General features: G+C 42.3%; 1 protein-coding gene across 1 annotated transcript in view; it reads right to left on the bottom strand.

Annotated features, from left to right (window-relative positions):
* Positions 1 to 24,073, bottom strand: part of F9 (coagulation factor IX) — a 32,461-nt gene that overhangs the window by 5,584 nt on the left and 2,804 nt on the right. The window contains exons 2-6 of the mRNA NM_001003323.2: positions 20,513 to 20,676; positions 20,282 to 20,306; positions 16,076 to 16,189; positions 9,171 to 9,299; positions 6,723 to 6,919 (exon numbers count right to left, since the gene is read on the bottom strand). Of these exons, the coding sequence (NP_001003323.1) occupies positions 6,723 to 6,919; positions 9,171 to 9,299; positions 16,076 to 16,189; positions 20,282 to 20,306; positions 20,513 to 20,676 (629 nt within the window). The remainder of the gene's footprint in view (positions 1 to 6,722; positions 6,920 to 9,170; positions 9,300 to 16,075; positions 16,190 to 20,281; positions 20,307 to 20,512; positions 20,677 to 24,073) is intronic.

The following is a 24,073-nucleotide window of genomic DNA, read 5'->3' as shown; positions in this document are numbered from 1 at the left end:
GTCCTGAGATGTTCTGTGGCCATGTCCCCTCCCAAAATGGCATAGACTGTGTACACCCAACCTCAGCCCTCCCTGCACCTGTGATAGCTGTTGGGGACGAGGAGGGGAGTATGTTACGTGCCCTGGGTTGAGGGTGGCAGTAGTCACTGGGCAGGTATGGGGAGGAAGAGGCAGGCCCAGCCAGGGAACCGGGGGACAAGGGAGTAGGAAGTCAAGAATCCATCCCTAGGAGGTAGGGGAGAGGTTCCAAGCTTCCAGGGCATGGCTGCTCCATTGTCTCATCAGACTTGAGTTCCAAAACACAAAGCATTAAACTCCAAATTTGGGACCCTTCCAAAAACAAGGCCTCATGCAGGTGCGCTGGTTACAAGCTCATGAAGCTGGCCCTGACCCCAAGTGATTTTTAATCACTCAGTAAGTTTGGGTAGCGCTGTCCTATATGGGTCCTGATGGTCACATCTGAAAGCATCCATTCGGGTAACTGGAGTTACAAACTCACATGCATGAGAGAACGGTGCTTTTCTTCTGTATTAGAGGTGCCTGGACATCTCTCAGCTTAATGGGTTGGTTAGGCCAGACTGAATGATATCCATAGCCCCTGGGCACAGAGACTATGATGTAGCTAGTCTGACTCCTGCCAAAGACTTGCTGCCTGGAGCTTCTACTCCTTTCTGGTGGATGGCTGAGAAATATGATTGTGTTCTTTTAAGCCTGAGAGCATTCCCCCCTCCGCCCCCCGCCAATCCCTGATTGGTATTAGAAATTTTAGCAAACATCTTTGCCAAGAAAAAGCCCTAACATATATTTGCATTTAAAGATATTACAAATGACTAGATTTTGGAATGTTTGCTTGGCTACCACAGGATCACAGCTATCTAAATATGAGCTATTTGGGGATGAGCTGTTAGCTTGGCCGAGGACAAGCTCTTGTAAGACATCACTTTGGAAAATGAAGGGAAAAATGGGAAAGCATATGTTCTGAGCAAGGCATCCAAGTTCTGATCTGTCAACCCTTTTCATGTTTGTCTATCCTAATAGGAGCCTGCTTTCTCTCTTTCAGACACATACACAGATGCACAGCAAACACCCACATCCATCTACAAAATACACATTCACATAGCTCTTCTGATGGTGCTCATTGATAATGCCAGCCCAGAGTAGTAGCTGTTGCCCTGTTGGTTCTCTTCCTAACCTTTAACTTGAATTTGGCCTTCCCCTGTGATTTCAATAAACTCTTTTCTCTCTACGTAGTCACCTCCAATTTTACAGTAAAAAAAAAAACAACAATTTTTTTCCTGTTTGCATACTAGTTCTCTCTCATATAAAAAGCAAAACTGGGCAGCCCCGGTTGGCTCAACGGTTTAGCGCCGCCTTCAGCCCAGGGCGTGATCCTGGAGACCTGGGATTGAGTCCCACATCGGGCTCCCTGCATATGGTCTGCTTCTCCCTCTGCCTGTGTCTCTGCCCCTCTCTCTCTGTGTTTCTCATGAATAAATAAATGAAATCTTAAAAAAAGAAAATTAAAAAAAAAGCAAAACTGTTTCTGCATGATATACAGGTTGTTATGCCCACAGGTGTGATTCACCCAGCCATTGGCCCGATTTCATTTTTCTGGGCACAGAAGAGATGCTCATCTTCTTTCTTTCTTTCTTTCTTTCTTTCTTTCTTTCTTTCTTTCTTTCTTTCTTTCTTTCTTTTCTTTCTTTTTTTTCCATTTTCGATTTTTAATGGTTAACTAGACTATTCATTAAAGAGATTTCATCAAACCATCCTAGAGAATAATAATCTAAATGTTCTGTCCAAAATAGCTGTGTGGGGCCAAGTGAGAGTACATATGTCATGTTTTTATTTCTCTTAATTGAAACTTCATCATTTGAGGGTTACTTTTTCCAAGTAAGGACATGTCTACAGTCTTAGGCCCTTCATATAAAATCTTTCTCCCAATCCTTCCCCCTTTACAGAAAAAAAAAAGAAAGAAAGAAAAAGTTCTGATTCATACATATGGTAACTGCCTGCTGTTTGCCATAGGGGTGTGTCCTAATCAATGGAAAGGATTGGGTGTGTTGGGGTAGCTGTACAGGTCAAAAGCTCGGGTATGTTTACTGATAGCTTCAGACCAAAGCTGAGAAAAGCTGAGACTGGGGAAGATGTTGAGATGTTTTAAAGATGTTTAGGATTATATGGTCTCATTCATTTGGGGAATATAAAAAATAGTGAAAGGGAATAAAGGGGAAAGGAGAAAAAATGAGTGGGAAATATCAGAAAGGGAGACAGAACATGAGAGACTCCTAACTCTGGGAAACAAACTAGGGGTGGTGGAAGGGGAGGTGGGTGGGGGAATGGGGTGACTGGGTGACGGGCACTGAGGGGGGCACTTGACGGGATGAGCACTGGGTGTTATTCTATATGTTGGCAAATTGAACACCAATAAAAAATAAATTTATAAAATAAAAAAAATAAAGATTGTTTAGGCCAAGAACAGAATTAGGAATACACAGACTACTTCTTCTGACAATTTTCTGGTTAAAACAGTTGAATATTGGCAATTGTATGTGATACAACCTAATACACAGGTTAAGGAAAGCTTCACCACTTGGCTTCCATTGCATTCCATTTTTTCAATCTGTTAGAATGATCTCCAAATTATTAAATGCAGAATAACTATGGCTAATACACAGCTGAGGCCCATGGTAAAATAGAAAATAGAAAGACCAGAAAATACTTCACATTCAAGGCCAGACAGATCCAACCCCAAAACAGAAGAGGTGGGAGACCTCTTGGGGCAAGTTTCTGCGTGCTCAGAATTGTGGGCTGACAGGGTCAAGGGCAAAGGCCCAAAACCAAATTAAAGCTTTAGAAAGTCCAGGACGGGGGTGTTGCTTTCTCAAATCTCTCTTTCAGACTGTTGATGAAGGTGATCTGGTAGTACAGGTGTTTTGATTTTGCTTTTATTTCTAAGGTTCAAAGGTTTTCATGGCTTCCCTACGTAATTGTATGAAATTGGAGTCCGGCTTTAGTATTGCACTCTAAGGAGGTGGTCACTCTAGGAAATATCCTGTGTCCTTATGTAGTGCACTTTGCCCTGGGGCTTCCTTTCCAGGATCCTCAAATGTCCGTGCAGAGTCCCTGCGCCCTCTTCCTTGCACTCTCCAGGGGCTCTGAGCCCTCCGCCCTCATCTGGCCTCCTGGCCTCCACCAGGCCTCCACTACTGCAGGGAGGTTAGAGGTCAGGTGAGTCCACCTGCGTGCCTGCAGCCTTAGGGATCCAGGCGTGGGGGCGTGGCCAAGGGGTTATGGGACACGTCAGGGCCTGGCCTGACCTGGGAGTGGGGGGGAGATGGGAAGATGGGGGGGTAGGCCCAGTGCGGCTTCACCTCCAGCCCGCAAGCTGAAAGTCCTCGAATATAAGGTAAGGCTTGAACGTGGCCATGGCCACCCTCGAGCTCGGGGAAGGCGAACCTCACTCCTTAGGGTCTCAAACCTGGGTGGGGGGGCGGTGGTCCTCTGGCCTGCTCTAATCTCCTACCAGACGAACCAAGGCCGTGGACGCTCTCCCCACGGGTTTATCAGGCCCGTGCTGTCCCCAGCTCTTCAAGTTAACAGTTCACCAAACATTTGTTGAAAGTTTCCTCCCAAAGCTGCCCAGCCCCCCACAGTCACTGTGGCTTTGTTATCCGGAGCCAGGATCTGCCTGCCTGCAACTTTGACCCATAAGCCCTCAAAGCAAAAGTCGCCTTGTCCCTTCCCCTGTGGCCCCTTGGCTCTCGCAAACAGCTGACTTAGACCTTTTCCTTAGCGCCCTAAACCTTTCCAGCTTGATGCCATTCATTACTCCTGATGAAAGTGACCTCCCTTTGTCCTTCCCGCGATTTGTTCATGCAGGTGGTTGCTTTATCTCCTGCCCCCCACCCTTATGGGAAGCATGGAAATTTGGAATCCTATCTGGGTAATATTCCTAAGCTGTTCCATATTTCCGAGCCATAAATTACTGTTTGGCCATGGAAACCCCAGCTGTTGCTTGCTTTCTCTTGATGCTTTGCCTGCAATCAAATCCAGTATAAATCAAGTCAAGTATCAAACCTTGCGGATAAGCCGGGATGTGGAGCTGGCTCATCCACAAATGACAGATTCTGGCTTGTTTCATTTCCTGTTTCATCTTTGAAAGTGACTTTTGTACACTCAGTTTATCTCCTGGTTTTGAAAATCAGGAACCTTTTGTGAGAAAGTGGGTAGAGGTGGGTGTGGAGAGACAGCTCTTGGGCGGGAAGGAAACAGTGCAGAAGTATGACAGGGTCTTCCTCAAGTACACTAGAAAGTAGTTCAGCTCTTCACCTTTGGAAAAGACTAAAACTTAGTGCTTTGTGCCTACTTTATGTGGATGAAATAGGGAGTGAACATGTGCATGAGTGGTCTTGAACATTCTAGATGATCTTAACTAGGCTTGATGGGAAAGAGTCAATAGGTATACTAACTGTATAAGTGTGCAATGAGGGGGACATGAAAGGATTTGGAATGATGTGTATCATTTTTATCCTCTTCCTTACTGCTGCAACTGCAACCATCATCTAATGGTCTCTTCTGCTTAAAATAAAAAAAAAAAGCTTGCTAGAGTAACTGAAATTCCTATTAGGAAAGACTTGTGTTGTTAAAATATTGGCAAGCATCTGGCTTAACGGGGGTGGGTGGAGAATGGAAAGATTATGTGACTCAATTGAGACTTTATTACCCTCATCGCCTTTTAGCTCTTATTGAAGTATTTTTGCCAATTTCGTTTCTGGGTTGACAAGGGGACAATGCTAAGCCCGCAATGTGTGCATCCTGGGATATATATATTTTTTTAATCCTGGGGCTTTTTTTTTTTTTAAAGAGGAGTCATCTTTTAGCTAATAAAACACCCCTGGGTTAGTGGATCCTCCACTCTGGGGACTACTTTATGTCCCACAGTCACAAGGAAGATAATTATTAAAAAGTAGGATCTTTTCCAACCACCTATCCATGGAAGTTGGATACATAATGAATGAGAGTGCACAAGAACACAAATAGTAAAATTTGATAGAATTAGATACATGGATGTTAAATAGAATGAAAGCATAATTAGAGTGGCTGTATCCAGCAGCAATTGTTCAAGGAAAGGTCAGTGGAGAAGGTCAGTCTTATGAAGAGTCATGAGAGAGAATAAAGATGTGGATGAAGGAAGCAGCGCTGGTAGGATGCCTAAATAGAAGAGAGAGGAGGTATAAAGAAACACACAGTGTATTTTATTGGCTGTAAGATCAAGTCCGACAAATATTCCTAAAAGCAGAGCTAAGGTAAGAGAATGGAAAGGAAAGTCTTGGTTGTGATGGTCTATCTCCCTTCAGTACCGTTCTCTACCGTGTCTGTGCCAAGCCCTACCCCAGGTACATGTTCAGTATCTTATCCATTATATTGGAAAATGTCAGGCATTCTCAAGAATCCTGAGTAGATACATAGTGTCAGAGAATTCCAGTGGTGTTAAACCTGGGACATTTACCTGATCCTGCCTTAAATCGTTACTGGTTGGATGATTAAAAAATCTTCGAAGCTACTGGTTCCTGGTGGCAAAAGTTCAGACCTCAGTAGAGAAAATATTTTGGAGTGAAGCATCTTGAAATAGTCACAAAATATATGATTGTGGCTACTAGGGAGTTTTTAGTTAGACTAAACTATTATAAGCACTGTCCAATAGAACTTTCTGCAATGAGGGAAATGTTCCGTATCTGTGCTGTCTAGTACCATAGCCACCAGCCATATGTGGCTTTTGTGCACTTGAAATGTGGCAGGTGTGACTGAGATACATTTTTAATTTTACTTAAGGGTAGTTATTTAGATCTAAATAGCTACATGTGGTTGGTAGTTACGTTATTGGATGGCACCACTTTATATAAGGACCAGCCTGGCTCCTTGCCTCTGGGCCCCACTTCTCTCAGGTGGAATCACTTAAACGTTAGCTGTAGGTCAATTACAAATTTTGCTACAGATCTAGCTCTTGGTTGTTGCCTCAGACATGTGCACAGTTGATTCTCATGTGGGTTGTTTGCAGATCACACCTGGAGAAATGTGGGACTAGGTACCATGAGTTTATGGTTTGGTTCCTTTGGTTTCAAATTGTAGTGTGCATCACCGGAAGGGCTTGTTAACTAGCACACGAGTTGCCATCCCCCCAGAGATTGGGCTTCTGTAGATCTGGGGTATGGCAGGAAAATTTGCATTGCTAACAAGTTTTCAGGTGATTCTGATGCTAGCACACTTTGAGCCTTGGGTCAAGCCCCTATTTCAGACCCTAGTTCCAGTAACCCAGTTCTTGTTTTACTCCTATGTGAGTCCTTTTAAAAATCCCTTCAAAATAATCCAGTTTCTCTGGACCTGGAGATTTTCTCTCACCAGTTCTCCCACAAGCTGAAGTAGTACCCTGAACCCCAGTATCTGTGACCTCACTTCTAGACTTCCCAATTGCATGTCTGGAATCCTGCTATGCTTTTCTTGGTGTCAGACTCTCCTTGACCCTGTCTGGTAGCTGTCTCCAGACTTCTGGTTCACTCGCTCTCCACCACTGAGGGCTTCTTCATATTGCCTAGTGCTCAAACTTGCCTAAACACTTCCCTCGCCCCAATAGGTCTGTCTGGTGCCCTAGACTCAGCCCCCACCTGGCCTGTCCCTTGCCCTCTGGGCTCCAGTTTTGACACACCATTAATATAGAGTACCTGCCAAGGGAATTGACCTGGTTTGGCATCTTTTCCACCAACAACTCGAGTGAAGTCGTTAAGCGGTTGGGTGACGTTATCCAAAATTTTTTCCACTTCAGTTGAATTTTCATAGTCCATATTGGAAAAAAGAGTTTCAGCACGGGTGCGTGTCATAGAAATGTGAGGGACAGAAACTCTTCCACATGGAAATGGCACTAGAAAGATGGGGAAAAAATTTAGTATTCTGATATTTTTCATTGGCAAGCGGAACGTGTATTACAGAAATCGAGAATGAGGCCTATCCTTGTCACTTCTGAGAAGCAGGCCCATCAATATTTTTAAAATCTAATCAATGAATATAGTCTCAAACTAAAAGGTTAATTGCATTATTTTCATGGAAAGTTTTCAAACCCTTCATGAAAAGAACATTTGGCTCAGGAATCCATCATCTTCACGGAAATAGAATAGGTGTTCCAGAATCAAATTTTGTAAGAGTTTTATAAAGTCTAATGACTTTGTTTTGTTTCTTTACTAAAAAGTCTTACTCCCAAGTACTGTCCTTAAATGGTATTCTGATGACTGTTGCCCTGTAACTTTAACTTTAGAACTAGGTAAATGGGACTTCTGTGGTTCATTGTGAGCCAGGCTTTCTTTTGTAGACTAGAATGCTTTCTAGACTCCAAGGTGGGTTTAGGGATATGCTGGGAAGAAATCATGATTTAATTATTTCATTTGGTTAAGTATTAACTGAATAAATTGTTGAGGTGCCTAGCTGGCTCAGTTGGAAGAGCATGTGGCTCTTGATATGGGGGTCATGAGTTTGAGCCCCACTTTGAGTGTAGGGATTACTAAACTTAAAAAAAAAAAAACCCTTTAACCAAAGAAATTACTAATATGATTATCACAGCCACATCCACATGGGAACTGGCCACCTTTTTTAACCTTGGGTCAGTTTATTTCCTAAAGACAAGAAATTGTCTACTGATACATTGGGGACAACCAGAATGGAAATTTGTAGTCAAGCAAAGTCACCTCACATTTCATTTTCATTTCTCACTTTCCTTCTAGTCACATTCCTTATAACAGACATTTCTATAGCAACCAGCTGCAGCAAAGTATCATGAAGACAGCATGTGGTTGGGAAAACAGGAAATTAGTTCAAAATACTTATGTATAAATATACATCATCAACAATGGCTGGAGAAAAGGGACCATTACTATTGAAAGGCAAGAAAGTTTATTTTAGGTTTGGCCTACTTACTCTGCTAAAGATAAAGCTATATTCAAATATAACACTTAATAGTTGGAGGTGGTTCTCAGTTCTTTTTTTTTCCTATCTAACATAGAAGGGCTCATAAGGGTTTAGCTACTATGCCATCTGTCTACACTGGAAGTTAGATTTTGAAGGTTAAAACATATAGATCTTTTTCTCCGGAGCTGGGCAAGCTGTGAAGCAGTGTATGTGAAGAACTAGGCAGAAGGATGGGTGGCTAGGTCCCTGAAGCATTAGAGTCTCTTCATTTTAGTTGAAATAGCATGTACACTCTTGGCTTCTGTCCTTTCTTTAATTTCCTCTGCCGGGTGCTTTGGTGAGATAGGTATCGAACCCAGTTACAGAGGAATGGTGCATGATTTAATGTACCAATTTAATATCAGGCTTTGAAAATGCAAAAGAAATTATATCTAGTTTGCTTCAAAAGGGCCCCTCATTTATCAAATATAATTGATCCTGCGGAGACTACTTTAAAAAAATTTTTTTAATCAAAGTTTCTATTGCTTCATTTCAGAGAAGAGCAATAGGAGCGTGGAGTGGAGATGTTCTGAATATACTAGTCAGCTGTCAACACGGTAGCCTGGTTGACATGACTGGGAAACATTGTTTTGTCCACTGCTGTATGGACTGTGTTGGTCAGCCTGGCACAACTTGAAACAGATGATTGTCAGAACTGTTCTGATGCCAAGTGTGTAAACTCAGCCCGAGACCCAAGGATAGGAAATAACTTTGTCAGGGTAAGCCAGTCACACCCTGACACAATCATGCTTAACATTTGCCATTCCTTGTACTAGAAGCCTATCAGTCAATCATTTATGTGTCTTTTATGGTCTGCGACTACTATAGTAATTTGACTTGATGAATTACAAATATACAGAGGTCTCATAAATTGATTGCTTCATGGTCTAAAAGAAAAAAAAAGGACACGGAAAAGAATTCAGACTGAGAACAATTACAGAACTTCTATTTAAAATGATGATGATGATAAATAAATAAATAAATAAATAAATAAATAAATAAATAAAATGATGATACAATTTGAAAAATTGTCCAATTCAAGCTACTAATCTGTTCTATGATTTTAAAAGGAAGTAGAAACAAACAGGGTTTATGAAAGTATGTGAACTAGTTAAAATACTGAAGGTTCAAATATAGGTTTGGAGAGTGTTAAAAAAACTTTATTAGATTCTGACCTGCTGGTTCACAGGACCTTTGGTCTTCCGCAAGTTGGTATCCCGTAGTACAGGAACAAACCACCTTGTTATCGGGGCCCAATTTACAAAACTGCTTGCATCTGCCATTCTTAATGTTGCATGTTACATCTGAAAGAAAGCAAAATCAACAGTAACAGCATCATTTCACATGCATTTCTCAAGAGTACATGAAACCAGTGACTCATGTATAGGTCAAGTGTAAGCAGGGAGCATTCATGGAAAGAGGCTTGGGAGCCTTGAGCTGAGAGTAGAAAGAAAGATAAAATTCTTGGGGGGATCCCTGGATGGCTCAGTGGTTTAGTGCCTGCCTTCAGCCCAGGGCGTGATCCTGGAGACCCGGGATCGAGTCCCACGTCGGGCTCCCTGCATGGAGCCTGCTCCTCCCTCTGCCTGTGTCTCTGCCTCTCTCTCTCTCTCTCTGTCTCTCATGAATAAATAAATAAAATCTTAAAAAAATCTTAATAAGGTATAAAAATGGCATAATATGTTTGGTTTGGCATAAACTGAAGGTTTGTGTCTTCTACTTTCACTAAATCTTAGACTGCAATTTTAAGACACTGTTTATGAGAGGATAGGATATATTCAGAGAAGTCCCCAAAGCTTCAGGGTGAATTTTTACAAAGTGTGTGCACCTGTTTAAACACTAAACGGATCAATGCATAGGTCATTATCCACATCCCAGAAGCTCCCCCAATGCCCCCTCCACCACTACACACTAGCCCTCTGTTCCAAACTTGCCATCCATTACCAAATCCTGAGAGTGAATTTGCCTGTCGTTGAACTTTATATAAATAGCAGCTCACACTCCTCTGTGTCTTTCATTTAACCCTTTGTGAGATTCATCCGTGTTATTTGTAAACAACAGTGGTTCATTTGCATGCTGTGTAGTGTTCCATTGTGCGACTATTACTGTCTGTATGCATTTTACTGCTGATGAATAGTTGAGTTTCCAGTTTTTGGCTCTTAGATATAATGCTCTAATGAACATTCTTAATACGTATCTTTTGGTAGCATATGCATGAATACTGGGTATGTGCTTATGAGTGCAATTATGGATCATATGTTCAGGTTTAGTAGATATTGCCAAGCAGTTTTCTGAAATAATTGTACATATTTAAATTCCCACCATCAGTGTGTGAGAGTTCCAGTTCTTGGACATATGTATTGCAGGTTTCTTCTCCCACTCTGACTTGCCTTTTTGTCCTAAAATAGTATATTTTGCTGAATAGAAGTTCATAGCTTTTTTTTTTTTTTTTTAAGATTCATTTTAGAGAGAGTGAGCAAGTGGCGGGAGGGTGTGCAGAGGGACAGGGAGAGAAAGAATCTCAAGCAGACTCCCTGCTGAGTGTGGAGCCTGATGCATGTTTTGATCTCATGACCCTGAGATCATGACCTGAACTGAAATCAAGAGTCGGACGCTTAATGAATTGAGCCACTCAGGTGCCCCACCAAAATTCATAATTTTAATATAATCCAGTTTATCTAAACACACTTGAAGCTGGCTGATATGGGTATATATCCACACAAGAGAATGAAATCAGGTCCTTTAAGGTGGCTAAATGCCAAAGACATTATGTGTGGGCAATGATGAGCATTAGTGGCTCACATTTTCTGTACTTTCCTATATAATCTCCCTTATTAATATGAAGTGTTGTTCTTTGTCTCTTGTAATGCTTTTTGTCTTGGATTCTATTTTGTCTGATATTAAGATTGCTTCACCAGTTTCTTTTTGTTACCTTTTACCTGAAAATTTTTTTATATCCCTTAATTTTAGCCTCCTGGTGTAATTTTATTTTAGGTATCTCTTTTGTGAACAGCATACAATTTGATTTTTTGAAAAAGATTTTATTTATTTATTCATTCATGAGAGACACAGAGAGAGGCAGAGGCAGAGGGAGAAGCAGGCTCCACGCAGGGAGCCCGATGCAGGACTCGATCCTGGAACTCCAGGATCACACCCTGAGCCAAAGGCAGACACTTAACCACTGAGCCACCCAGGTATCCCTACAATTCGATTTTTAACTCCAGACTGAAAATTGCCATTAATCTCAATTTACATTAATTCTGATTTCTGATATATTTGGCTTATTCCTGCCATCTTATTTTGTATTTTTTTGATTACTGTGCTTTCCCTTTGCTTCTCCTATGCAGTCTCAATAACAGGAAGTAGCATGGTTCAGGGCTGGCCAGCTGAGACCTGTTGAGTTAAGAGAAATAGGCTCTGCCCTTGGACCTATTTCTGTCTCTAGAGCAGCACAGGAACACTATGAATAGGAGATACCTTACCCCTTACCTACCTGTTCAACAACAGAAATGCTCACTTGTTGGTATAATGAGAACATGGAAAGTTTGAAAATGAGTGACTATTAGACACCTCCTACGTGCCACCTTAGTTTCTCTCAGCCTCATGGAGTGTCTGTGCCAGCACTGTGGCCATCAGCTCTGCATCGACTTCTCCTGACCTCATACAGGTGCAACCTTAGATTGCCTTGGCTCCTATCTGCACTATGAGCCCCACTCACTATGTGGCACTTCCCTGTTGATGCTGAGGCATGGGATGCCGTATCACCCCTCCGGATGCCCCAGTGAGTACAACCTGGAGATGTGGGGGGAGTTAACAGCCCCTTGGCTAAACTTTCAACCACTGGGAGACAGATGCTGATGGACAAATTCTTTCACCCTTCTCCCCTTGCAGATGGACAGTCCGAGGCCAATTCCTATGGCTCCTTGGAAAACAGTCCCAGGAGACCTAGCAATCAGTTGCAGATGAGGAGAGAGGACTCTTTCTATGAGTTCTCCTTTCTGCTCTCACTCTCTTGTCCCTTACTCTTGCTCCCTAGGTTTACGCACCCTACTAAATGAGCTCGAGTCACAGACTCGTGTGTGTGTGTGTGTGTGTGTGTGTGTGTGTGTGTGTGTAGGGGGGAGGGGATCCAGGCTAACCGTGTGACTATATGGTTTTGGAGTATATTATAGATTCTTGAGTGTCAGATCTAAATTTTCTAATTCTATTTTATATAGGCTAGCATAGGTTAATGTAATAATTTGCTCATGTTCCTTACTGACACTTTAGGAATTGAGGGGAGGCAAATCAACTTTTGCCAGGTAGGCAAAGGAACCAGCCTGAGCTTTAACCTTTGCTTCCAGTAATCCTCTAAGTGCATGAGCCAAAAAGATGGCACTTGGTCCTTCGTATTTATTTTTTAAAAGACCTTTCTCCTTACTCATGGTGATAACATCCCTGGCTCTTTTCATGTTATTGGTTATCATTTTGTTGTTACAAAGCAATACTGAAGTGTTCAGCCAAATCAAATACCACCTGTAGAGAGTGTTCAGTCAATATGAGATTGTGGTAAGTTAACAGAGGTAGGTGGTAGGTACAGCTTGGTTTGGTTCAGGGCATGCACAATGGGAATGAATAAACTCAGTGTGGCTTTCCCAATTCTGATTCTGTGTCTTTGGCTAAAGGAACTAGACCTGTCCACCATTTTCCTCATTTGTCACTTTTCTTTATGGCTTGGGTTGTGTGTGCAGTGGGAAATACTGCTGTCCAAATTGGCAGTCTTTTTCTCTCAGATAAAGGACTCAGGATTCTGGAAATAAAATAATAGCACAGGGAATTCCAGTGGAGAGGTCCTTAGTCTAGGATCTAAGGAACAGTCACTATGGGACTCATGCTTTATTGAGCAGTTAGATGTCAGGCACTGTGTTGGGTATGGGTTCTCCTTGGTCCTGGGGCCAGTCTCTGTGCCTAGAATATCTGTTGAGCCTCTCAAAGCATCTGTTCTTTTCCCTTTATGTTAGCCCAGACACTTTTTTGTAATTCCACTCATGCCTACTACCAAAGTTATCCTGTTCTGTTTATTTTACTTTGCCTTCTTCATCTTCCCTCCTGTATTCAGTGATGTGAAAACCAAAGCTTGGACAAGAGATGTTCTATTTAACAAGCTTACCATAGAATATGCTGGTATTCAGCTAAACTCAAGATATTTTCTTTTCTCCAGTCCACAGAAATATTCAGTCAATAGGAGTGTGGTGTTTACGGAGTGTTACCAAAGCGGAAAAAGTGCTTATGTACTTGTGATTTTTTTTTCCCTCTCTATCCTATTTTACTGTGGGTAGATGCCTCTTGTACTCTTTAGAGGTGACAGAATGACCCAAGTCCTTACAGATCTTGTTATGTCTGGAAAGGCCTCAGATGTGATGTGTAAATGGGGACATACAGTGGTCATTATTCTAACCAAAGGGACACAATAGCCAATTAGTTGTTATTCTTTTAACTAGAAAGCATGCCCTGAATGTTTGTACCTCTTTCTCCTGGAGAAGAGCCTGATGAGCAAGGGCAAAGGAAAATAACAAGATCTTAACACTGGAAATCTCCCTGTTTTTTCCCCCAAGACAAAGGTGAGGCAAGAAGCTTGGGGCTTCAGTGTTCTATGAACTGCTATCTAGTAGCCTTTGAGGTCAATCTGTAGATCAATTTGAAGCAACAGCTTAAGTGGGAGTTTGTATATGCTTTTGCTTTCCTCTAGTGTCTGAGATAAAAAGAATTTTGAGAGCATTCCCGCTTTGTCTCTGACTTGCACCAAGGGGATGTTTCTAGACTTTGATCTGGGAGGCTGGGGGAGATGAATGTTTCCTAGAGGCCAGATGTGATGGTAGATGCAGTTCAACTGCAGAGCCCCTTACCAAACCAAAATGTGGGGAATCTGAGGCCTGAGGTGGTGGCAGCTGTAGACTTACCACTTCTGCTGTGTGGCCCATAGCTTCACGTGAGTAGCAAAACCTCTGTGTTTGTATTTACCTTCCTCAGGGTAATTCTCCTTCATTAAAGTGTCTTTATTTTAAACTAAAGACATTTAGGAATATTTAATGCTAAACACTATTTTTTTAATTGCTCCTAATTTTATTTTATTTTTTTAAAGTAAGCCCTATGCCCAAAAGGGGGCTTGAACTCACAACCCCAAGATCCAGAGTTGTATACTCTGCTGACTGAGCCGAGCAGGCTCACTAAATGTTATTTTCAATTCTACAATGTGGCCTACGTTTTTAACTGAGATTAATTGAGTTATTCATTCCCTCAGCTCCAATGGTTATATTAGTTAAGCTGATAATGAGTAACTACTCCAAAGATTTCTGTAGGTTTCCATAATAGCAGGATCAGATTTATCTACGTAAGTCTAAACTTGAAATTAGAACCTTTCAGATGAAAGTAGCACTGCAGAGATCTTCAGCGAATTACCACACCCACAAGAAAGGTAACCCAGGCATTGGTTTGCCCCCATGCTGGGAAATCTAAGGGAATGGGAATTCAAGCCAGGGGTACCAGTTCATCCACCTGCATCCACTCTTTTCTTTCTTTTTAAATGTTTTTGCCCTGCTGCTTTTCCTTTTCTTATCTTCTATTCTTTTTTATCTTTTGGATCTCAAAGGAAGATGATCAGTGGAGCTCTCTTTAGTACCGAAAAGATTTCTGAACATTACGGGTGACTTTTCTTCCTTTCTCTATAGGACAAGTACAGCTGCTGAGTTTCATTTTGTTTTATGCCTTTTTCATCTGTATGTCAGATGAATTGCTAGTATTAATAGAGTCCTGCTAATTTTCTACTCTTTGCCCTTAATCAGGTAGCCTGTGCTGTTGAATTCTTTCCCTAGGATTGCATCTCCATTCTTTTGGAATTTCAGAGGGGAGAGAGAATCTGTCATTAGCATGGTGTGCCTTTCACAAACATAATACCAGTAATCTTGCATCCAGAGATAATAAGCAAGTAGGAGAAGAACTTAGGATTTACTGCTCCAATTGCCAAAAATCCCAGGGGGGGAATATTCTAGGCTATGAGAGAAAAGATGTACAGTGCTCCTAGATTTGCTGTGTAACTCTTTCAATGTAATCCATATAAGTCAAATTCAGGAGTGAGCTCTGAGTTTTGTTAACAAATTTAACATGAGAAGTGGTTAGTATGTGCAGAGAAGTGCCTGTTTTATGGAGAACTGGCCTCCTCATATCTCAGTTCTGTATTTCATTGACATCCACTGCCTATGTTGATAATGATTTAGTCATGAGTTCAGACAATTGTATGGGTTCGATTTTCTTTGCATTTTGTGAATGGAGAAGTGTGGGCTTTGGTCAAGCTGAAGTTCAAGTTCTGACTCCATCATTTACTGCCTCTGTGCTTCTGGCCTGTCTGAGCTACAGTTTCCTCATCTGAATAGGATGAGGATAATAATGGTACTGACCACATACGGTTGTATTGAGGATTAATAAGTGAGGGGAGCATCATTACCAACTGATATTAGCAACCAAATATTATTGCTCCTACTGTAGTTTCTTGAACTCATCCCAGAAACTATGACCACAGACCAGATGAATGTTTATAAGCTTTGAAAGTATGTGCTTTATACGATGGAATATTATTCAGCCTTTTAAAAAAGGAAATCCTGTCATATGCAACAACACAGATGAACCTGGAGGACATGATGCTAAGTGATGAGTCAGTCATAGAAGGACAAATCCTGCATGATTCTACTTATTTGAGTCAGTGTCTGCAATAGGCAGACACATAGAAACAGAGAATATAATTGTGCTTGCCAGGGGCTGAGGGAAGGGGAAAGGGGGAGCTGCCGTTTAGTGGGTATATGGGTTCAGTTATGCAGGATGAAGGAGTTCTAGAGATGTGCTGTACAACACAGTGCCTAGAGTGACCAATACTGTATTGTACACTTCCAAATTTGTTAAGAGTATAGATCTTCCATTAAGTGTTCCTTACCACAATAAGAATATGTTTTTAAGAGAAAATTATGATATATAAATACTGCATTTTCCAGTTTCATCCAGTTTCACAGGGAAACATGGAACCATGAGTAATCAAAAAATGACCACTTACCTAATTCACAGTTCTTTCCTTCAAATCCAGCTCGACACCAACATTCATAGGAATTAATGTCATCCTTGCATACACCGTCATTTAAACATGGATTGGATTCACATTGATCTCCATCTTTGAAATAGGTTAAGAAGTTGAATTAGCAAATAAACTGCTTAGAATGCCTCTGTGTGCAGATTCCTGGGGAGGGGAGCCTGATTTTAGGGTCAGAACTGCTGACGCTGTTGATTATGGGATGCCCCTGTCTTCCAGAGTTTCTTTTTTTTTTTAAGATTTTATTTATTTATTCATGAGAGACGGAGGGGGCGTGCTGAGACATAGGCAGAGGGAGAAGCAGACTCCACACAGGGAGCCCCATGTGGGACTTGATCCCAGGCCTCCAGGACCATGCCCTGGGCCGAAGGCAGGCAGGCACTAAACCTCTGAGCCACCCAGGGGTCCCCTCTTCCAGAGTTTCTAAGAGCAACCCAAACAGAGGTTCTTAGGCTACTATCCTAGGAAATTGCTCTGAGGAAGGCATGCATGTAGTTTATGCAACCCAAGGGAAGAGGAAGACTGAGAAGAATGTCAGAGGTTAGAAATGTACTATATGAGCACAGGGGGAGAAGGGTTTTCATTCCTTTCTTCTAGAATGACAACAGGTTAGTTCTGAATCAAATCACATGACTCTAACGATGATTATCACTATGTCCTACCAGAGCCTGCTATGGCAGGTCTTGCAGAGCATGCGGAGCTGGATAGCATATGGTACTTCCACTCAAGGAACTGGCAGTTTAAACTTGTAGCGAATGCATCTACTTCTTTCTGGTATCATTTAATTCTATAAAGTATAGTATGTAGCAATGGTTCAGAACAATAGAAGAGATGCCAAAAGCATCTCTCACTGCTTGAAGATAGTCTGCTGTCTATGAGTTAGGTCCCAAATGGTATGGTAAAGTGAGAAGCAACTTTTATTTAAGAGATTTTTTTTAAGTTTTATTTAAAAATTTTTTTTAGTTCTTTAAAATTAATTCCAGTTAGTCGACATACAGTGTTATATTAGTTTCGGGTGAGAAACAGCCTTTACCACAAAGAATAAAAAACGAGAAGGTTCTGAAGATACGCTTTATTTATATATAGATTGGCTGTGTTTCCTTTCTACCTTTCCTGAAGTTTGTACGTTTACAGTGCTCTTGAGAGCCTTTGAAGACACTGATGATAAGAAAACAGGACAAAGGAATAGGCAAGCGGGGAAGGGTCAGGATGAGAAGGGAACCTTTAAGTCTGGTTTCTGAAAGCTCTGGCTCAATCCATATTTCTAAGGAAGCTTCAGGAGAAAGGGATGAATAGAACCAGAAGGGAGACTGGTACACACTTTGAGCTAAGAGAAACAGCCCTAAAGGAAAAATAAGAGCTAGGTCAGCAAGAAGAAGAGGTAAGGATGACATAAGAATGAACGAAAAAGGAAGAAGGGGATGATGAAAGAGGAATTTCTAATTATTAGTCCAACTTTAGAGCAAAACTCCGTGCCATCTAGTGTGTCGATGTGGCTGCCCTACAGAGAGGATTAGCTCATCTGTCATACTCTTGGTCAGCAGTACGCGTCCCGGTCCCATTGACTAAGGGCTCACATCCCTTTCTCAGAAATAGTCCCTCTCTGGAAAATCTGCTTGCTAGAAAGATTAGACCTTGTCCCCTCTGCCCCTTGATCCAGTGTGCTTTTGCACAGATAGTTCAATTTGTTCCAATTCTGTGAAAACAAAATACGTTATCTCTGGTTTATTATTATTGATGTTCAAACTGGTCTAAAAAACGAGCCACATTTGCACTTTATATTATAGACCAACATATCTGAATTATTTAGGATGTTTCACTGAAAGGGTCTGGGCTTGCAGCCAGCTACACAGCAACTCATTTGCTGAGACATATCTTTAAAATGAGTATCATTTTAGCTGCATATAGCCCTCCTTTGGGTGCTTGTCTTTGTGTACTTTGGGCTCAGGCAAAGCTACAGACAGTAGGGGTCAAAGACATCAAGGGACAAGCCCTTGCCAAGCGAGAGATTCCTGTTTAAGGCTGTTGGGTGGCTGTTTAATGAATCACTGCATCTGGCTCTGAAGGCCGGGAGGAGTGATAGTGAGAAGCAAGGGCTTGCCCGTTGGAGAAGTTGGGTTCTCTCCTGGGCCCCGTGACTCCCCAGCTGGGTGACCTTTGGCAAGTCTTGTAGCCTCCCTGAGCCTCAGCATCCTCTGTAAAATGAGGTACATAATGCTTTTCTCACAGGGTTGGTGTGAGGATTAAATATGATAAGCACTCTGTAAACTGTAAAGTGCTGGACAGATGCTGGCTAATGTACTTGGACGATCTTTCTTCTTCAACTAGACTCTGTCCTTGTTGATAGTAGAGAATAAGGCAGGCATGACGGGCCTGCACCATGCAGAGTGTGACAGCCCATACAGTAAGAAATAGCATCGGTTATTTGCGGGGGGTGGTGGTGGTTAGGAATCTTGGCTGCAAGTGAAAAGAGGCATGGAGTTATTTTTATTTTGCTTTTTTGTTCTCAATTTTTGGTGGATGAAGCAGTAGTAAAAGAATCCTGCCCCTGATGTCCCTGAGATATCTTTGCCCCACGTACAGTAAACAATGTGGCCTGTGACCTAGAAGGCAGGAGGCTTACCTTCAAAATATGGTTCTTACAGGGTCCTGACCAACCCCTGCTGGGAGGGGGGACAATCAGGAAGTCATGGGAATTTAAATACAGCCAGGATCTTTTTGGGGGTGCGGGAGTAGAAATTGAATGGCTTTTAAAAATATATCACAAGGGGCACCTGGCTGGCCCCAGTCAGTGGAGTGTGTGACTCTTGATCTTGGGGTTGTGGGTTCAAACCCCATGTTGGGAGTAGAGATCAATTAAAAAATAAAATCTTAAAAAATATATATCACAAGATGTAAAGTTTTAAATATAATAGAAATAGAAAATAAAAAGATTCATTTGGACTAACTGAGGGGGAATACCAGAGTGGAGAACTGACATGGTAGGATTCATTACTACCAATAAGGAAAGTCAGAGAAAGTAAATGTAATGGAGAGGCCCTCATTCTCCCTTAGGATTTAAAAAGAAAAGTGGAGAAGTTATGAGTTTCTCAAGTGTGGACAAGTCTAATAGTGTTCCAGAATAGCAACTGGAAAATAGAACTAGATCTCAAATTGCTGAAACTCAGTGGATTTGCTGTCCAGGATCTGTCCCTGTGGATGGTCTTGGATAAGTCAACCTGTGGAACTTCTGCTGCCTCAAAATCCTGCTGCTGGATTTTACATTCGTTTTAAAGCTTAGTTCTCATGAAAGTTTTTACTTTTCCTCCTTTTGGTCAATTCATTCAACAAATATTTACTCAGCGCTTCTGTATTCAACATACCGGGAATACATCAATAAACAAAACACTTGAGCGCCACTGCCAGTATGAAACCTGCATTCTGATGAGGCAGGGAAAACAGATAATAAATAGTATAAGTAAGAGCATTCATTAAATGTTACCTCAGATGGTGAAAAGTGCTGTGAAAAATAGTAGAGGAGGTTGCAGTGCCTAGGTGATGGGGTTACAGGGTGGCAGGTGGAAGTATTAAGAGATGATCAGGGTAGGCTTCATGGAGATGGTGACGTTTGGGTAAAGAGGTGGGGGAGTGAGCCTAGGGGGGAACCTGGCAAAAGAGATCCCATGTTCAATGAACAGTCAGATCCGAGACCAAAGCAGAAGCATTCTGGAGTGTGCAGGGAGCAGCTGGGAGGCCAGGATGGCTGGCCCCCTCCTCCCCATCCACGTGTGCAGAGGAGAGGGTCTGAGGGCCAGGACAATCATGGGGGGCTGTGTAGGCCATCATAAAGGAGGAAGACTTCTAAGCAATAAACACTTAAGTTGGTCAGCATTTTCACATTCTCAACCGAGGACACAAACTCTCACTCAGTCCCCAGATACAGTCATCTAGTTTCTTTCTTCCAGCTGCTTGGGCTGCAGCAATGTCTCTTTGAAGCCCTAGGGAGGAGTCGGCTGATGTGCCAGCAGGTATCGCCCATGCTGGCATAAACCTGTCATATATCACCATCGAGTCTTGGGTAAAAGAGTCCAACTCTTTTGACAGAGTTTAATATATTGTATGTTTACACAGAGAAAAGATACCTAATTCTCAAATGTTTCCTATACCAGCTAGAGGAAAAAATTAATTGCTTACCAACATATTGCTTCCAAAATTCAGTCTGTAAAGAAAAAGAGGACAAGTTAGTGGTAGTATCTAAAATATTTTGGATCTGAAAAAAAATAAAATATTTTGGATTTAATTCCTTGCCTTTTATAATATTTATAATACATATATATGGATAGATATCTTAAAATTCCAAAGAGAAGTTTCTTTTTTCAGTTTTCTGTACTTTGCATCTGAAGAACATTACGCACAAATACTCACGGTTTTTTCAGTGTTTTCAAAAACTTCCCGTGCTTCTTCAAAACTGCACTTTTCTTCTATACATTCTCTCTCAAGGTTCCCTCGAACAAACTCTTCCAGTTTACCTGAATTATACCTCTTTGGCCGACTCAGAATTTTGGTGGCATTTTCACGATCAAGAAAAACTGAAATTCAAAAGAACTATTCTTTAGCTTTAGGAAAAAGAAAACATCATGAAAATTAAATACATCTCTTAAGAAAGGCTTTGTTTTTTTTTTTTTCTTTTTTTTTTTTTGAAAGGCTTTGTTTTTAATCCAAGTAATCCCAAAGCCAATTTATCTTCAGGGCACAGAGCCAAAATCTGTGATGTCTTCATGGTACTGTATACACATGGAGATTTAGGAATTAAAATTCAATTTGGCTTTTAGTCAAGAGAGCTCCAGTAATGAAAGGTCAGATTTTCAATCGCATTTGAATTTACTTTGGATGAAAAAGAAAGTTCTCAAATAAGCAGTTAACTTCACACTTTGTCATCATTTGAAAATAGCTAATTGCAGATCCTTGCAGGGTGATCCATCACCCTGGCTGGGCTGTGTTCGCACGATGTGGTTGCCCAAATGACTCTGCAACAAATTTCTCTTGGAAGAACGGAAGCATAATTGTAGTCCAGCTGCAAATGCAACCCCAGTGTCTCTCACTGGATGTTAAAGAAAAACCACTGCATTAATTTATTTTCAGACTCACAACACCTTTGGTTGGCATGTGTTAGGGGAATTCCAATGACGTAAGTCTTTCTCTGGGATTCAGGAATGTGACTGACTTAGGCTGTGACTGCCTAGCCTTTGGGGACACTCCCAACTCTGGAGGATTGAGGTCTCTAACCTCATTCTCTCCTTCCCTCCCTCTCTCCCCACATTCAAAGCTCACTCTCTGTCTCTGCGTATGTCTCTCTAGATAGATCTAGAAAACATATCTGTATCTATAATTAATAGCAGGAACCCAAGAAGTTGCTGGAGTTGTTCCTTTCTTCAAGGGACTATCTGCTACCATCTCAACAGGACAGAGTGCTTATAAGATGAACTTTCCACAGGCTCCTGGGTGGCTCAGTCAGTTAAGCGTCTGCCTTCGGCTCAGGTCATGATCCTGGGGTCTTGGGATCGAGCTCTATGTTGGGCTCCCTCGATGGAGAGCCTGCTTCTCCCTCTCCCTCTGCAGCTTCCCCTGCTTGTGCTCTCTCTCTCTCTATCAAATAAATAAAGTCTTAAAAAAAAAAAGATGAACTTTCCAGGCATTTTGGGCCTGCTTTCTCATGAATTCAAAAAAGCAGGAGGAAGAGGAGGAAGAGAAAGAGGAGGGGAAGGGGAGAAGGAGAAGAAGAACTAAATCATATTCCCTTATTTTCATTGCAGCTGTTCACTTTGTGGAGACTTCGAGTCCCCTGACAAACCTCACTTTTCTCTTGGTCTGCGAGTCTCCTTGGACTTCACTCTTTTTTCCTCCTGAATTTAGCTTAGACTTTTTCTCTTCAACTCTTGCCAATGTTCTCAATTCCCTACACTTCTTCCTCTGTGCTGCGATACCCTGCAACTCCAAGCACTAGATCAGTGCAGCCATCTGCCTGTCTGCCCTCCCGAGGCAGCTGAGCGCTGTGAGAGAAAATCACCAGGCTGCAGGTGGGCCCATCACACCGTGATGCCTCCCGCCTCCCCGCCAGGCCCTCCCCTCTGCTTGGCAATTTGTTTGCTTGGCCCTGGGCTCCCTGCCTATAGCATCTACGTTTGCATCCAGTTACAGTGCAGCTGGGTGGAAAAACAGGGGTTTGCAGTCAGACACACCCGGATTTGTACAATCTATCTACCACCTGTTGGCCGTGAGACGTTAGGCAAGTGACATAATCTCGGAAGCTTAACTTGATCAAATGCAAAAACAGTGGTATGATAAGAAAATCTACCTCCCAATGTTGTTGATATAGGAGTGGTGGGATAATATGTGTACATGGTATGTGGTGTACACTGGTCCTCTCTCCCCCCCTGCTTGTCTCATGCTGGCCTGCCTTCCCGTTTCTCAATTCCCTTTAGCGCCTTAATGCACTTTTCTGTAGCTCTTTCCCTTCTTCACTCCCGTCCATATAATGAAATGACTATTGTCAGGATCAGCAATGACTTCCTAAAGGATAGTTTTGAGTTTATGTACTACTTCTCAACTGCTCTGAAACATTTCTAATGCTGGATCTCTCTCTCTCTCTCTCTCTCTCTCTCTCTCTCTAGGATGCTCTTCCCATGAGGTCATTCCGCTGGCTCTTCCCTTTGCTCTAACTCTTGTTATTCATCCACTGCTTGAACCAATGCATTCCTAGTTGTACGCCTCCCCCTTAAATGTTCAGAGTGCCCTCAGGGTCCTGCCTCCGCTCTGAAACATTTCTAATGCTTGATCTCTCTCTCTCTCTCTTTCCAGGGTGCTCTTCCCATGAAGTCATTCTGCTGGCTCTTCCCTTTGCTCTAACTCTTGTTATTCATCCACTGCTTGAACCAATGCTTTCCTAGTTGTATGCCCCTCCCCTTAAATGTTCAGAGTGCTCTCAGGGTCCTGCCTCAGCCTGTTCATGCCATACGTCTTTACCAGGGCCAGGACTGGGGCAAGGTAAACGAGGCATCTAGGGCACAAAACGTAAAGAGACACTGTCTCTCAGCGTGCACAGGCAGGTACATTCATGCTCCATGTACTTTGCTTGCCTCCCCCTGGTCCAGCCCTGAATCTCTCAACACCATTTTCTGAGCCCTCACCACAGTCAGCCCAGCACTAGCCACCACGTTATCCGTGCTCACTCCCTGCACCCTCACACACGTGGCTGGAACTGCTCTTTCTACAACAGTGGGTTCCAAATACCCATCTCTGGTCAGATACATCTTCTGAGTTCCAGATCCTCTTTCTAGCTCCCTAACTGTATATTGTCCTGCAACTAATCAGAGCTGATGTTTATCTACTGCTTCTGAAGTGCTGGACACCATGCCCAGTGCTTTGTGGCCATTATTTCATTCCATCCTCACGGCGGTCCCATGAGATAGATCCTGTCCTCTCATTGTAAGTGAGAAAAATGGGACTTCAGAGAGGTTAAGTAACTTGACCCAGGTAACATACTCAAGTGTCAGAGCCAGGATTTAGACTTTGGGCAGTCAGATGGCATAGCCCGTGCTTGTAGGTACTATGCCGTGTCCTGTGATCACGTTAGATGCCCAAGACGTACTCTCCACGCTTCTCTGAACCTGTTACCCTTCCATGGCCAGATGGCTAAGTCATCATTTCTACTTCCTTAATGTCACTTGAATTCCTTTTCCTCTTCTCTGTCTGCACAGAGAAGCTAATGGCCAGGCTCAGGCCCTCATGCCTTCCCCAGATGATTGTAGTGGTTTCAGAACAGTCTCCCAAGTCTTGCCATCATTTCCTCAAATGGTTCATTAGAATGTTGCCAGACTGCTGATAGGTAATGGGGGGGGGGGGACTAAAGAGTACACTTACCAGGATGAGCACTGCATAATGTATACAACTGTTGAGTCACTCTGTTGTACACCTGAAACTAATATA

The sequence above is a fragment of the Canis lupus genome, chromosome X, assembly GCF_011100685.1.
Source record: "Canis lupus familiaris isolate Mischka breed German Shepherd chromosome X, alternate assembly UU_Cfam_GSD_1.0, whole genome shotgun sequence".
NCBI lineage: Eukaryota > Metazoa > Chordata > Mammalia > Carnivora > Canidae > Canis > Canis lupus.
This window is presented reverse-complemented; position numbering and strand designations above follow the sequence as displayed.